At 49.1% G+C, this 15768-nt stretch overlaps 1 protein-coding gene and 1 pseudogene across 1 annotated transcript in view; one reads left to right on the top strand and one right to left on the bottom strand.

Moving 5' to 3' along the window:
• Window positions 1-6218: 6218 nt before the first annotated feature.
• On the bottom strand, window positions 6219-9802 carry LOC100953494 (annotated as a pseudogene).
• Window positions 9803-10003: 201 nt separating this feature from the next.
• The window catches only part of ANKMY1 (ankyrin repeat and MYND domain containing 1), a gene marked incomplete at its 5' end in the record, with an annotated part of 92010 nt that continues 86245 nt past the window's right edge, over window positions 10004-15768 (top strand). The window contains 2 exons of the mRNA XM_012810401.1: window positions 10004-10043; window positions 12576-12769. Coding sequence (XP_012665855.1) covers window positions 10004-10043; window positions 12576-12769 — 234 coding nt within the window. The remainder of the gene's footprint in view (window positions 10044-12575; window positions 12770-15768) is intronic.

Below are 15768 nucleotides of genomic sequence, written 5' to 3'. Positions count from 1 at the left end.
TGACCCCCATGTCATTTCTTAAAGGTCACGTGTCAGGTCGTTGATAGGCTGACTCGTTTTCTGTGTTCTTAATAACGTCTCTCAGGACTGCCTTGTGCCTTTTAGTTGTGAACTAAATATCTTAAGGTTTCCTCCAAACGGCTGACTGGACCCCTCTTGTTTAAGGGGATCCGATCCCTAAGACTGGGCATGCCTCCTCATGTTCTGCCTTCTTAGCGATACTGGAGGTCCTCAGTATACACAGTAAACCACTTGAATCTGTGCAGTAATTTGTATCTTAAGCGTTCCTTTTCACTGATTCTTGGTCTTTTAGGCAAAGCCTAACTCAACCAATTGTCAGCTAACCCACCTATAAACTGTAAGCCCCTCCCTTTGAGATGTTCTAGTTTTTTGGTGGAATCAGTATATGTTTTCCATGTATTGACTTACAACCTTGCCTGTAATTCCTGTCTCCCTAAAACATTTGAAACCAAACTGTAACCCCACCACTGCTAGTCTACTTCCTCAAGGCTTCTTGGGTCATGATCCTCAAATTTGGCTCAGAATAAATCTCTTTAAATTGTTTTACAGAGTATGGCTTCTTTTCCATCAACAAGCTTTATATTTATTCCTGAGAGGTCAGAGACCGAAAATAAAAGATTATTAAAAGATGTAAATGAAAGGAAACGGAGTCCAGGTTCTGTGTGAGCAACATCAGCCTCTATTTCTCGTGCAAGTGAGCTGATCATGAGAAGGAAGTCAGCATGTGGGTTAAGGTGGATGGAAGTTTTAAAGATTGGAAGGGTGGGGCTTGGCACATTCCCTTTTCTGAGTGGGACATCCGATTTGGGTAGGTTGATTTTATTTGTGTGGGTCCCTCCATTTGACTCTTATCATCTCCCATCTTTTTAGTCTACTATAAGGAGGTGGGCTGATGGGCATGGCATCTCTTTGACCGCTTCCTGTGGAAGAGGGCTGGAGTGCCCCACCTGTAAGGAAAATGGAGAATGGGAGAGGGAAGGGAGAAGTGTTTACGGGAACATTCTTGGGTTTTCAGTTTGAACTGGTTGATATCCTTGCAAAAAATGGTTGTTTTCCAAGTAACTGCCTGGTCAATAAATCAAGAGATGAGATGGAGGATTACTGATTAAAAACTGAAAATGAGAAAAATCATAATTAGTGGCCTTAACACAGGAAATAACCAATGAGGCCATGATTCTAGCACCACAGGGATGCAGTAGCCTGAGGGTGCAGTAAATTATCATTAATTCCCACTACTGAGATCTCTGTTTGTTTTAGAGAACCTTTATAAGATGGCAGTGTGGACAGAGTTCTTCCCATGTTTATTAGAAAAAATATTGGCTTAACTTCCACTAGCAAAAAATCCCCTGAGTTTAGTTTTCCAGGACAGCATCCAGGCAAATCCTGATTTTCCAGGGATTGTCAGTCTTTTGCAGCTAGGCTTAAAAGGTCGGGACATTTGCTAGGTCCTGGGAATGAGTCAAAATCTTCAGAAAGACCTGGGCAGTCAGACTTCCAGTGAGGACCTTCACAGGCTGGACATGGTTTGGGGGATGGTTTGGATTTGGGCACTGCTTTGCCCAAAAGCCTGGTTTGCTGCACTTAAAACATGGTCGGGGGAGGGGGGAGATTTTGGTTTTTTTGGAGTGCTCCACGGAGTTTCAAGAAGTAGCCAGGTTTTGTCTAATGGTAGAAGCCAATAACTGGAGCTCTGAGAGGTGCTGCCATAGCTTGAAGGCCATATCAGTGAGAGCTCACTGGGGGGTCTGAGGGCCTTGGGGGAATTTTTAGAATTCCACCATTTTTTTTCCTACCACAAGTGGAGGAGGGTGGTTGGGGGGCTGTGGAAACAGCAGGATGGGGTGGAATTCTGTGGGTGGGAATAAGGTTGAGGGAGGAGGGGCAGAAGGAGGAGACTGTCTTCTGGGTAGAAAGAAGGCAATGGAGATTTGGATGAGTGGGGAGAGCCAGTTTGACCCACACAAGAAAGATCTGACAGGTTCACAAGGATGGGCAGGGGGAGCCAGTTTGACCTGTGCAAGAAGATCTGAGCAGGTTCAAAGTCTAACATAGAAAAGGAATGTTTCAGAGGAGGAGAAGGGCCTGGATGTAGGGAATCTCCGACCATTTGCCTAATCTTTAACAGTAATTACTGAGATCAGTGAGGATTGAGAGGTCAAGTGTGCCATTTTCAGGCCCTGGGGAACCACTGTTTAGTCTGTACGTAGGCCAAGTAGTGTTACAGAAAAAGGCGAGGTGTTTAGGTTTAAGGTCAGGACAGAGGTTTAGAGGCTTGAGGTGAGTTAAAAAGGCATCTTTAAAGTGAAGAAGGGGGAATCCATGACTGAGTGGTCCCATATTGGAAACTGGAGGTAAAAAAATAAACAAGGTTAAAATGAGAATATAAAGAGAACCTGGGAGGAGGAAGAGGAAGGAGGTGGTTAAGGGCTGGGGTTAGAGAGGCCAGACCTCCATGTGTGACCTTGAACCAGCTGGGAAAAGTGGCCCAGGCCCACAGAAGGGCATCCCCATACACGAGGCACTGGACGGGCGAGCCTGGCTTGCTGGGGCTAGGCATGGACCACTGGAATTTTTTTAAAAACTGAAGAAAGGGGCTATATATGACTGTTTAGGAGCCCCAGAGACAGAGGGAGAGGGAAGGAGGAGTTGGAGTGGGAAAACCAAGGAGAAGTTAAAAAGGTAAAAGGGGTTCTAGACAAATGTTCACCTCACCAATAAATGGATGAATTTTGGGTGGGGGTCTGAGGGTTCCCTTGTTTCCCTCCGTCTTGTCGGAACAAGAGTCTGTCTGGTTGGGTCTGATGGGGTATATTTCGGCCCCCTCGAGGGGGCTTCTCCCTGATCCAAGTCATGGCACCAAAATGAGAGGTCAAAGACTGAAAATAAAAGATTATTCCGAGATGCAAACGAAACGGAGTCCAGGTTCTGTGTCGGCAGCATCCAGGTGCAAGTGAGCTGAGCTCAACAAGGAAGTCAGCATGTGGGTTAAGGTGGGTGGGTGGGTTTAAAGATCAGAAGGGTAGGGATGGGCACATTCCCTTCCCTGGGTGAGACACCTGTCAGAGGGTGGGAGTTGGCCCATTCACCTTTCCTAGGTGGACTTCCAATTTCAGAGGGGGATTGATTCTATTTGGGCAGGTCCCTCTGTTTGACTCTCAATTCCTTATCTGCTTCCTAGTAAATTTTCTTCTGTAATTTCTGCATTTTATTGTTTTCTTTATTGTAAAGCATGATTCAAATAAAACTACCATCATCTTTTCATCATTTCTTTGTAGATGAAGTATTCTTTTTGTGCTTTTAAAAAATTATTAACTTTTGGGGTCAGAGCAGTGACTTTTAAAAAAATTTTTTAGTATCATCTTAATGCCAATGAGGTTGCCTCTTCAACTGATTTTTCTGATATTTGTTGTATTTCAGGAAAGTTCAGTGAAAAGCAACTATCTCACAGTCCTACAGATGTTATTGCTGTTTCAGTTTTATTCTGTAGTACTAAAAAACACTTTCCTGATTCATTTCCATAGCTTACTTAGGTTTGCACCCATTCTGTGGGAAATTGTTTTCCATTAGCCCCCCCCCCAACCAATCTAGCGTTAGATAAATCTGACAAAATGCACTTGTGCTATCTCTCTACACAGTCCCAATTATCTCCAATCTAGTGGCCACCTAGCACTGGTCATTCACTTCTTCATTGTAACCTGGGCTCATTCTTGCTCTAAAGCCTCAGATATATTATTATCTCTGTAGTGGTGGCCTTCCTAGCATCCATGTCCCTCTTCCTCTGTTTCCCTACAGAAGGATTCCAACTTTCCTGGGATGGAAAGAGAATGGAATTCCCTTTCCCCCACTCCCCGGAGTTCATGGGAGCTATTTAATTGTTATTGCAACTACAATGAGATTTCAAGCTAGGTGAAATTGTTGGTCGCACAAAGATCTAATTACTGAGACCATGAGGATTGCCAAGGAAGAAGGAATTTTTAAATACAAAAGATATCTTGTGAGGAGAACAGGAGAAGCTGCCTCAAATCCATCTCACTATGGGAGATAATAAGCTTTTAAAGGAGGGGGGCCCACATGCCTTGGAGCACATAGTGGTGTAACTAAGGAGGGGCTCAGTGCTTTGGGGGCAGGTAGGGGATAGCAGGCTTGGCAATAGCAAGTCTGTTCAAGGGCCTTCAGAATCTCAGCTCCTTTGTCTAGTAGAAAACCCACCATTTCTGGGAAACAACTCCAGAGGTCAAATAATTAAGAATGAGGGTTATAAAAATAAAGGTAGGGGTCATTGGAATTTGTTCAAGGAGCCAGTTACTCAGTTATTTGGGCATTCCATGTCCTGGGTTGTAGGAGTGGGTCCTTATTGCCTGCAGCCAGCAGGGAAGCCAGTATCCCCCTGGTGTCTGGACTGGTTCCCTCAGAGCTGTAAGGGGAAGCCAGATTGGGTGAAAGCAGAGGGGATAGGAGAAACTAGGTCCTGATGCCACTGCTGGGCCGTGGAATCACACTAAGCCTGGCGTCCTTCCTACTTTTGAACTGTTTTATGAGCCAACAAGTCACCTTTTATGACTGGGGAATATTTGAGGTGGCTTTCTCTTCCAAAGCCTCCAACCTGACACCTCATGTGCCCCCTACTCCTCCTTTAAAACCTCAGCCTCCCACCCGAAGTCATTGCCAGCATCTCTTCACCTCATTGCCATATTGGTTTGGGCCACTCTGTCTCTGCAATGGGAGCCTCCTTCTAGCTTCCCTCAGTGTGACCAGAATATACTTTCTAAAGGGCTTCTGAAATCAAATCTGTGGGTTATGACCTACATTTTATTTTTTAGTAAAATGGTATAAAAAAGAGTAAACTACATGAAAATATTGGGGTACATACATGTAGTGGGTGAGCTTTCCATGAAACATTTTTAGTTATGTTTGTGCTGATCATGGCATAAATCGGGATCTTACTGCAGATCCCAGGCAAAAGGCCTTGAAAACCTCTGTTTGACAGCACACAGCTGATGGCACCGTCCTGCTGAGAAATGTCTGACTGGTTCTCAGAGTGTGGCCCACGGTCCAGTGGCATCAACATCTGGGAACATGTTAGGAATGAGATTCTCAGGTCTACCAGTCCTGGCTTATTCAGCAAGCTCTGGGGATAGCGCCTAGGTAGCTGTGTGTCCCCAGGTTCCCCATGTTATTCTGAGACATGCTGAAGTTAGCACCCATCAGTTAGTCAATCTACAAAGCTGTTTAAAGCAAAAGAGAGAAAAATTACCCACTTACCTTAAACACTGGATGTGGCTCAGTACATAGCATGTCTGCTGGCTGCTTAGCCCTGCAGCTAGTTCAGGAGTCCATGGATCTTCACTCTCACATGGCGCCCTGTGCAATCTCTGCCTACCAGTGTCCATTTTTTCCTTTATGTGAACTGGCAAGGGCTTGAGAAGCGATCTCTGGAAAGAATCCTTGTAGAATTTTAAAAATTACTTCTTTTTTGGCTTGGCGCCCATAGCTCAAGTGGCTAAGGCGCCAGCCACATACACCAGAGCTGGCGGGTTCGAATCCAGCCCAGGCCTGCCAAAACAACGACAACTACAACCAAAAAATAGCCGGGCATTGTGGCGGGTGCCTGTAGTCCCAGCTACTTGGGAGGCTGAGGCAAGAGAATCGCTTAAGCTCAAGGGTTGGAGGTTGCTGTGAGCTGTGATGCCACGACACTCTACCCAGGGCGACAGCTTGAGGCTCTGTCTCCAAAAAAAAAAAAAAATTTTTTTTTTTAACAGGTTGAGAGAATTTTACTACACTAAACAGAAGAATTAAGAAACTGGCACAAATCATTTCATATAAGACGTGATGAAATTATAAATGTGAAAATAATTTGAAGTGTCAAATAACTTTAAATACCTTTTTTAAAGTGAGTCACAGATATAGATAAGAACCAAAATAAATTTATTTACAAAATTTCTTACTTGACCAGTGGTGAGAACCAAAAAACAACACACCAAGAAATAATCAACTAAGACCCCACTTAACAGTCTTTAAGCCAGTAAGGAAATTACCAGAGCAATTCCTGGTTCTCAGACTAGAAAGACATCCTTTTGGGAATCTTTTAATTGCACAAGAGTGTATATTTGACCAAAGCAGTTTGTGCAAAAAGCCCCATGGTACTTGTAGGCTCAGCTGAGTCCCAGCTTGTAGAGTGCTGTTCACTGTCTGCCTTACATGGCCGTTTCACCACTTCTGTTAGTATCATCGTCTGCCTCTTTCTCTTTTTCTCCTTCTCTGTTGACTCTTTTCTCCTCCACTGTCAGCTCCTTTCTCTCCTCTGTTGTAGCTTCATTCTCTCCTTCTTTGTCCTGAACACTGATGTAAACTGCTTTGTTACAGCCTTCCCGGTTCCAAGCAATTTCAATGGCAAAAAATTATATCTTGGGGGCAGAGATAGTGTTTTCTTCAGTGTAGCCCTGTGAACATTCTAGTTGTAGCCAAGTACCCTAACTGAAATCTTCTATGATCCCACCAAACTTCAAGCAGAATGGCCTCCATTTCTCTTTAGCTGATTCTGATTTGAGTTCTTCTGGGTCCAATATATCTATCCTGAGTTTCTCAAAATTTTCTTGGAATTCAGAATAGATCTGGTCATCAACTTTGGTGAGTTTCAGGAATTGTGGGTCAACTGATGAAATCAGCTTGTAGTAGTAGACTTCAGCATGTTGCATTGCTGTTATGGCCCAAGCCATCTCAATATCAGGATCGTTGCCATACGATTCTGCTGAGAGCAAAAGAGCACGTGCCACTGACACCAGCTCCCTGGAAACCGGCTCATCAGTTCCACTGGTAGCCTCAATTGTTGCAGCCCCCAAATTACTTTTTCCACAAGTTTTTACAAATGTCTCACTTACATCTAACTTGACTGCAATTTTAAGTCTATTTTCTTTGTTGACTTTCCAAAGCTTTCAACTGAATTTTATTAGAAATGCCATTCTCCTTCTCTTGGGACATATCACTAATATTTCACTAGATTTTCTAATAGTAACAGTGGGTTCAGCCAGCATTTCAGGCTTGGAAACACCATGACTCTGGACACAAGCAGCTAATTTGCTGAAAGCTAGTCATTCTGAAGATCAGTTTCCTAAGTTATTAATTTTCTGAACTTAACAAGTTTACCAGTTTGCCAAAAACTTTTAAAACAAATATTCTTAAATATTCTCAATGGATACAACATTATTATGAAAATATTCCTTTTGAACATATATTTTAGTAACTTTTATTTTGAGAGCGCTGTTGCTCAGGTTAGAGTGCAGTGGCATCATCACAGCTCATTGCAACCTCAAATTCTTGGGCTCAAAGACTCCTCCTGCCTCAGCTTCCTGAGTAACTGAGACTACAGGTGTGTACCACCACATCTTTCTACTTTTAGTAGAGATGGGGTCTTGCTCTTGCTTAGGCTGGTCTTAAACTCCTAACTTCAAGCAATCCTCCTGCTTCAGCCTCCCAGAGTGCTAGGATTATATGCATGAGCCATTGCACCTGGCCTGTATTTGTATTAATTTGTGGAATTGGGCTTTTGAAACTTTGCCTAAATTTTAAGATGTGTCAGTGCATATATTTCAAAATTTCTGCACTTCCTATTGAATTTTTTTTTAGTTTATACCTGTTTCCAGAGACACTTTTTCTGTTTTGGTCACATTTTAGTATTTAGGATTCTCTTAATAAGTTGTCAAACTTAACAAGTTTGCCACAAATTATTTATTTATTTATTTATTTAGAGACAGAGTCTCAAGCTGTGGCCCTCAGTAGAGTACTGTGGCATCACAGCTCACAGCAACCTCCAACTCTTGGGCTTCAGTGATTCTCTTGCCTCAGCCTCCCAAGTAGCTGGGACTACAGGCGCCCGCCACAAAGCCTGGCTATGTTTTTTGTTGTTGTTGTTGTTGTTGTTGTTGCAGTTGTCATTGTTTAGCTGGCCTGGGCTGCATTCAAGCCTGTGGGCCTGGGTGTATGTGGCTGGTGCCCTACCGACTGCACTACGGGCACTGCCCACAAATAATTTTTTTCTAAATTCATATTTGGTTTTGTATTTGTTTCCCAGACTTGCTGTAATAAAGCAGCACAAAATGGGTACTTAGAACAAAAGCATATTCTTTTATCTGTGTTTATGTCTCAAGCTTCCCTCTCCTTAAAAGGACACTGGTCACTGGACCACCCTAATCCAGAGTGACCTCTTCTTGATCACATCTGCAAAGACTCCATTTCCAAATAAGGTCACATTCACAGGTGTGTGTGTGGAGTTTAGGACTTCAGCTTATTGAAAGGGGGAGACACCTTTCCACCCACAGCAGGTGGCATGAACTCACAGGTCTGTAACAGGTTTTGAAACTTTAGTGGACTTTTTCTTTCTCTCCCTAACAATGAGTTTTGAATATCTCTGCCTCTGCTCAGCTTCCCAGCAAGCTTAGGGGATCAAGAAACCAAGGTGGCTATCCTGGAGAACTGGGAGACAAAGCGAGGAGATAGGTGTGTGGAGGAGGTGGCCCGAGAACCCAGAATCCAGGCCCGGCTGTCTTAGGCTTTAGTCAGGCAAAGGTAGCCCGTGGACAGGGCTTGGGCCTGGCTCTTCAGACCCCCACCGCACGTCCTCAGGGCAGAAGCCCACGCAGGCCACCGAGAGCCTCCCCTGCCTATCTGGGAGGCTTCCCCACACTAGCCCCAGAAACTCTTCCCACCCTCGTGCGTTCGCTCGGCCTGGTGCGGTTCCCGGGTGCGTCGGGGTCTTCTGCTCGTCCTCGGGACCCTTCCCCTCCCTGTCCACCCCGTGACTCTCGGCCTTGCGGGCCGCTCATCCCACCCCAGCAGTCAGGGAGCTCCCCTTGCGCAGTCCACAAAGATTGTGCAGACAGGCCGAGGTTGACGTCAGGCGGAGCTTGATCCAGCCGCGCCCCAGGTGGCAGAGCAAATCCGTTAACCCTTCGGCCTCAGTTTCCTCGGGCGTCACAGGCGCTCCCCGTGCTCTCTGCACAGCAGTGTTGGTCGCATTTAACTCTGCCCAGGTCGTTATCTGGAAGGCAGAGTTGGACTGACGACTTGCGGGGCCACACGTGGTGAGCGCTCCGGGGAGAGGGCCAGGGAGCTGATTGGCGAAACTCGGAGAGGCGCGGGGCCGGGCAGGAACGGGGCGGGGATTGGAGGAATCTAGCGTGGGGCGGGGCCCGTCAGGGCAGGATGGGGGCGGGGATTGGCGAAGCCTAGGGCGGGGCCTAGGGCAAGACTAGGTCAGGTCGGGGACAGACGGAGTCGGGGCGGGGCCGGGCGGGGCCCAGGGCGGGGCCGGTTTCCAGGGAAACCAGACACTGTCTGGTGGTGCGTAGGGTCCCGGTAGGCCAGCCCGCGGGTCTCCGCAGCGTGGGCCGCGGTCCTGTGCTATCTCGGTGCTGTACAGTGCGAGCTCTCCGAGCCTCGGTGCGGCCTTGAGGCAGGGGTACGGGGAGCTGGGGTCTGGGGAATGCTGGAACTCTGCAGGGACGGCCAGGTAGGGGGGTCTGGCCTACTGACCTCCGGAGGAGGGAGCGGAGGGCTGTGATGTGAATGTGAGGGGCGCCATCTCCCGCGCCTGGTAGGGGCACTCCACTAGCCGTGGCGTACCTGGGACGTTTGGCAGACGCAGGCCTGACCCGGCTGCGGGGCTCTCGGAAGGGACAGGAAACACTGGGGAACTGGCGGGGTTCCCCTGAAAGTTCCAGCCCGCCTCTTTGAGGACGGCCAGCCGCGCGGACTTTTTGCGTGTGGGCCCAGGCCCGGGCATGGCGGCCCAGCTCAGGTGCAACTTAGAGAACAGGACTTGGTTTCCCTGGTCCCTGGGCTAGTCCCCAGGCTCCCAGCGTGTTCCTGGTAGGTTCAAAGATAGGGAAGGTGGTCGTCCTACCTTCACTTTAGAGTCTAAAGACTCAGAGGCTGACGGCCTTGAACACCCACTGCAGGAGATGGACAGTGAGATCCCTGATGCTTTGGACCTGGGTCCCTGGGGAACTACGTGGTCTTCTCCAGAGCTGCTGGGCCCAGCACTACCTGAGACCCATCTCTGTGGCAAGCATTAAAGATCGCTAAGCATTGTTTTACCTCCAGAATACTAGTCTGTGGAGAAATAGAAAAGCCTCAACATTGTATCAACAACCACCAAGAACAGTGACGACGATGGGTAAATGGAACCTGTTCCCTGCCAACCTGCACACTCTACCTGTTGATTTCACCTCCTAGTATACTACAATTTTTGTTTGTTTTTGAAGCAGAGTCTTTTTCTGTTGCCAGGGCTAGAGCACAGTGGCATCATCATAGCTCACTGCAGCCTCAAACTCCTGGGCTCAAGTGATTGTCTTGCTTCAGCCTCCTGGTTAGCTGGGCACTATCATGCCAGCTAAGTTTTAAATTTTTTTGTAGAGACTGGTCTTGAACTCCTGACCTTAAGCAGTCCTCCTGCCTTGGCTTCCCAAAGTGGTAGAGTTATAGCTGTGAGCTGCTGTGGCTCCGACCTCTCACCTCCTGGTCCATGTAAGGAAACATTTACCTTACAAGATAGGGACTTTCCAAGTTGACACTGTTTCTTTACATAGGGCTATAGTGATAATAGGGCTACTCTGGGCCAGGGGCTGCCCAAGGGATACTTTACTATTACATCTCATGAAATCCACTCTGTAACCTAGCAGATCCATTCCTGTTATGGATTTAATGTTCATGTACCTGCACAATTCATATGTTGAACCCCTGGTCTTTAGTGTGGTAGTATTTGGAGGTGGGGCCTTTGGGAGGTGGTTCTGTTTAGATGTGGTCTGAGGATGAGCCCCTTATAAGAGGAAGAGTGAGAGCTCCCTCTTCTTCCGCCACTGCCTCGTCAGGACACAGTGAGAAGGCAGCTGTCCACAAGCCAGAAGGAGAGTCCTTATGGGGAAGTGAATCTGCCTGTGCCTTGACCTTGGACCTCCACCCTTCATAGCTGAGGACTGAATGTCTGCTAAGACACCCAGTCTGTGGTGCCTTGCTATAGTGGCCCAAACACACTAACACAGTCTCCATTTTACAGATAAGGACACTGAGTCATGAAGGTGTAAGGAGACTGTCTAGGCCAAACAGCAGGCAGAGCTGAGGGCCAGGCTCTTGCCCACTGTGTCAATTGACCGCTGCCAGTGACCCCTTAGGGGGCCTTATAGCTGACTGGTTATAGTAACAATTTTCTTACTTAACCTCAAAATCTTTCCCACTTATCATTTTCAGAAAATAATTATTATAAAATTTCTGTTTCTTTTATTCCCACCGTAGGTTATCTCTCCGCCCCACTTATGGATATATATGTATATATATACACATACATATTAAACAAGTAATACCTATCCTGTGTAGCGAACAGAGAAAATACAGGTGTATTATTTGCCAAAGCTGCTGCAACAAAATACCACATAGATGGGGGCAGGGGTGGGTGGGAGAAGATGGAGACGGGGGCGGGGGGATGGGAAAAGGGGGGTCGGGCAGGTTAAACATCAATGTATCCTGTCAGTTCTGGAGGCTGGAAATCCCAGATCCAGGCTCTGGCTGGGCTGGGCTCTTCTGAGACTGTGAGAGGGCATGTTCCAAGCCTCACTCCTTGCGCTGTAGGTGGCTATCCCCTCTCTAAGTCTGTTCCTGGAGACAATCACAATGTGAGGTCCTTGGGTTTAGGACTCCAACACGAGAAGGGGGGGCACAATTCAAGCCATAGCAACAGGTGACCACGCCCATGCCTGCAGCCCTGAGGTCACACTGTGTTTGGGAAACTCTTCTCCTTCCTGGTTTCTTTCTGTGTAGACGTAACTAGATGGTGAACACGCGTGGAGTTTGTGTTTGCAGCAGCTGCGTCCCTTCTTTGCTGGCCAGGGGCTTTGTTTAGCATTTGGGGCTCACGATTGGCATTTCAGGTCCAGTGGTCAGAATCAAAGGTTCCCAGACCATGTGCTGTGTAGCCAGGCCACCAGCCTGTTGACAGAGCCCCGGGCCAACGAGAGGGAGGCAAGGGCGTGTGTAGTGGGGGCAGGGTGGGACCACTTTTCAGTTATGGCAAATCTGCCGTCACCCATGTTCTCTTTACACCCCCCACCTTACATCTGTCCTGCTTCCTTTCAGCCACTGTCTCTCGAGCTGGGTCCACATAAGTCTATTGAGTGTCTGCTTTCTGCCCAGCTGGCACTGCTGGCCAGCTGGTGAGAGGACCCTGCCATGGGTACCTGTGCTCAGCAGACAGTTGGAGTGGGGCAAAGGACCCTTGGGAACCAGCAGGCCCCAGGCAGGAGAGGGCTCACTGGTCCCACCTCTAGGGCCAGCAGTCATTTACCCTGGTTGGTTACTAAGCTCTCCACTTCCTATGTGACCATGTGCCTCAACATGGTATCAACCACCAAAAACAATCACTGCACCCTCTGTGCCTAGTTTCCTTTTCTGTGGGATGGGGATGGCATTGCACCTGTCTCAGGGCTGTAAGGATGAAGAGACCGTGCTGGTCACTCTGAAGATGCTTCAGCTGTCTTGCTCTTCTCTCCCTCTGCTCTGACCATCTAGGATCCTCTCAATGGCCCCTGAGGAGGAAGAGGAGGAGTCTGAGGGCCCCCTGAGGGAGCAGGACCTGAAGGGGGCCTATGTACAACTTGTCCGGGGCGTGCAGGAGTGGCAGGATGGCTGTGTCTACCGAGGGGAGTTTGGGATGGACATGAAGCTCGGATATGGCGAATTCTCTTGGCCCACGGGCGAGGTAACTGGCTTCCGCCATGTCCTCCTCCTCCTTCCCCAGGGCTCAGGCTGGGCACAGCCAGTGGTGCCTGGCCTCTATTCTCCTCGGAGAGGGATGTCACTTGGGGATGTCCTTCAGCAGGTTCAGTCAGCAGGAGGGATGCTAGGCTAATGTCCTTCCCACTTTGGAAATGTCCAGGTAAAAACATCCTTCCAGATGTCACACCCATGGCTTTCCCTGAGGTCTGTAAAGATGAGGTTTGGGAAACTGTGACTTAAGAAGATAAATTCTTATCTGGGGCAAATGTTTTAAAATTGTGGATTATGGTAGGAACTTGCATATTTACTTTGGTGAAATTGCCTTGTGTTTAAGCTTCAGCAGTGGGGCAAAGGACATTCTTAAAGGTGACATGAGAACACGCCCTTGCACTTGCCCAGAAGACCAGTGGACACTCTCTGGGGATGACCACTGGGACCCGGGGCTGCAGCCAAAGCAGTCTGCTCTGGCTGTCCCTGGCTGCGTGGGGCAGCCTAGTGCTTAGTAAACTGGGGTGTGTACTTGTGGGGGGGGGGCTGTGATCCTTTCCCCATGGGGTGCTGGCTTTAAAGATTTCCCAGCGATGTGCCCCATCTGTGCACCCTGGGCCCTGAATATTGTGGGCTGCCGCTGAGACCTCCTCTGGAGATAGCCCAGGGGAAGGGGTGTATATATGAAGCTATTATGGATTACAGGTCCAGAAGGGCCCTTTCAGGGCTCTTATCTCCATCCCTCCGGCACACTGTGCTCTGCTTTTGGAGACCTGGCTTCTGTGCCTCTGGTGCCCAAGGCTGGAGACCCCTGGCCCGTCCTCCCCTCATCACCTATTCCCCCTGGTCAAGACACAGTAGATGGAACTGAAATTTCTCAGCGCTGATTCTGAAGTCCCTCAAGTATGTGTTGGCCCAGCTTTGGTCATGCCCCCATTTGGGCAGCTGTGGCCTGGGGCAGGGACATGGCAGGCACACATGGCCATCTGGTCTTTTTGGTGGGGGCATTTTCAGGATCTAGATGTTGCTGTGAGTCAGGCAGACACCCCATTAGAATGTTTCCTTCAGCAGGTGCAGGGCAGTGGATGAGTGAGGCCAGCTCAGGAGCTTCTGGGATGGGAAGGCATGCTGGGCATTATCAGTGCACGGAGGGTGGTGGGGCCATGAGGGTGTGCTTGCCTGGAGGGGGGCAGCATCTCAGGATGGAGCCTGGGGAGTGCAGGGGTGTGTGGGCAGGACGAGGGACAGGACTCCTCCAGCACCAGGCACTGAGCAGCTGCAGTGAGGAGGGGCTTCCAGGTACCCCAGCCCTGCACCCATTGCCAACACATTCCCAGCACAGCTAGAATGCTGTCCTAATTCAGAGGAGACTCCAGGTCTTATGTGACCAGAACTGAGGCCAGGAAAGCAGGAACCTGGAGGGTGCTGAGCTCTGTCCTGAATACAGATTGCTAGGACAGCTGTGGGTCCTGTGAGCATTTATCTGTCCTGTGGGTGTCTCTTCAGTCCTCAGCTGCTTTCTCCACATCAAGGCTGGAGAGCCTCCTTCATGGCATGGGGTCTAGAGTCCTCTTCCCACCACTGTCTCCTCAGGGCAGGGACTTGTGTGTCCATGGGCAGATGCTTGCCCAGCTGTGGAGGCTCATGGCTTGTGAATCAGAGAAAGCCAGAAGGACAAGAGCGCCCCTTGCAGACCAGAGCCCAGGGCTCACTCATCTGTTGGAAGCACAGGGCGAGGCCTTGTTAGTCCCACCTGGTCAGAGGAGCCTCACGGTCTGGACAGAGGGGTGGGCAGAGAGGGATGGCTCCACACCCTGCGAGTGGCACACAGATCTCTCACCAGGAGCTGGGTGCTAACTGCTCCTCTATTATTCCATATCATGATTTGCAACTTAAGGCTGTTCCTATTTGGGGAGACTCTCTGATAAGCTGTAGCAGCATACATTTAAATGAATGCTGACTTTGAGAGGCCAAGGCAGGAGGATTGTTTGAGACAGGAGTTTGAGACTAGCCTAAGCAAGAGCAAGACCCTGTCTCTACTAAAATTAGAAAAACTATCTGGGCATTGTGGTGGGCACCTGTAGTCCTAGCTGCTCAGGAAGCCAAGGCAGGAGGATCACTTGAGCCTAGGAGTTTGAGATTGCTGTGAACTGTGATAATGCCACTGCACTGTGCCTGAGCGATAGAGGTTGGAGACCCTGACTCAGAAAAGGAAAAAAGCAAGGTTGGCACAAGGTGTTCCCCCAGCCTGATGACCTCTCCGCTTGCCTCGTCCTTGCTGGTCGAGCCTCTGAGAAATGGTGCTGAACAGAGCCCAAATTCAGGGCAGCTGAGACAGAGAAAGGCTTTGCTGTCTCTCCAGACTTGAAGTCTGAGGTGATGTGGCCCCAGGCTTGGCTGGATCGAGGGGTTCATATAACCCAGTAGGCCCTCCCTCTTTTCAGCTCCTCATGGGGATGGGGAGGCTAAGGCTGACCTTTCATCATCAGGCCAGTTCCTGGGGGCCTGTCACACACTCCTGGAAGGGAGAAAGGCCCCAGCAGGATGCCATTCTGGCTGGGGGATGAGCAACATGGCCAAACCTGAATCAAGGCTGGGGCTATGGGTAGGGTCCCCTCCTTGGCCAGGCCTGGTTGTGTGCTAGGGGCTGGGGTCACATGGGGATGCCTCTCTGCAAGGAGGTGAAGACATCGCTGTTACCTCCTCATGGGGGATTCTGTCTGAGACATCTACCCAGGTGCTCCTGGCTGGCCTGCTTCTAGGAGTGGGGGAGAGGTGATGTCTAGTGGCCAGAAAGCCTGGTCTGGAATCCCATTTTTCCCTTCTGTGGCCTCAGGAAAGGGCAGGCTCTGACATACCCCTAGGTTTATGGGGCTGGAAAAAGGCCAGCATCCCACATGTCCCACTATTGAGGGGTTCCAGTCAACATCCTGCCCACATTCTCAGCCAGGGCCACAGCTTACCCTCCCCGCAGAGTCACCCCGCCTGGGGCCC

This window comes from Otolemur garnettii, unplaced genomic scaffold (genome assembly GCF_000181295.1).
Source record: "Otolemur garnettii isolate 467f Iridium unplaced genomic scaffold, OtoGar3 scaffold00133, whole genome shotgun sequence".
In the NCBI taxonomy this organism is placed as follows: Eukaryota; Metazoa; Chordata; class Mammalia; order Primates; family Galagidae; genus Otolemur; species Otolemur garnettii.
Note: the sequence above shows the minus strand (reverse complement) of the source record. Positions and strands in the feature narration are given on the sequence as shown.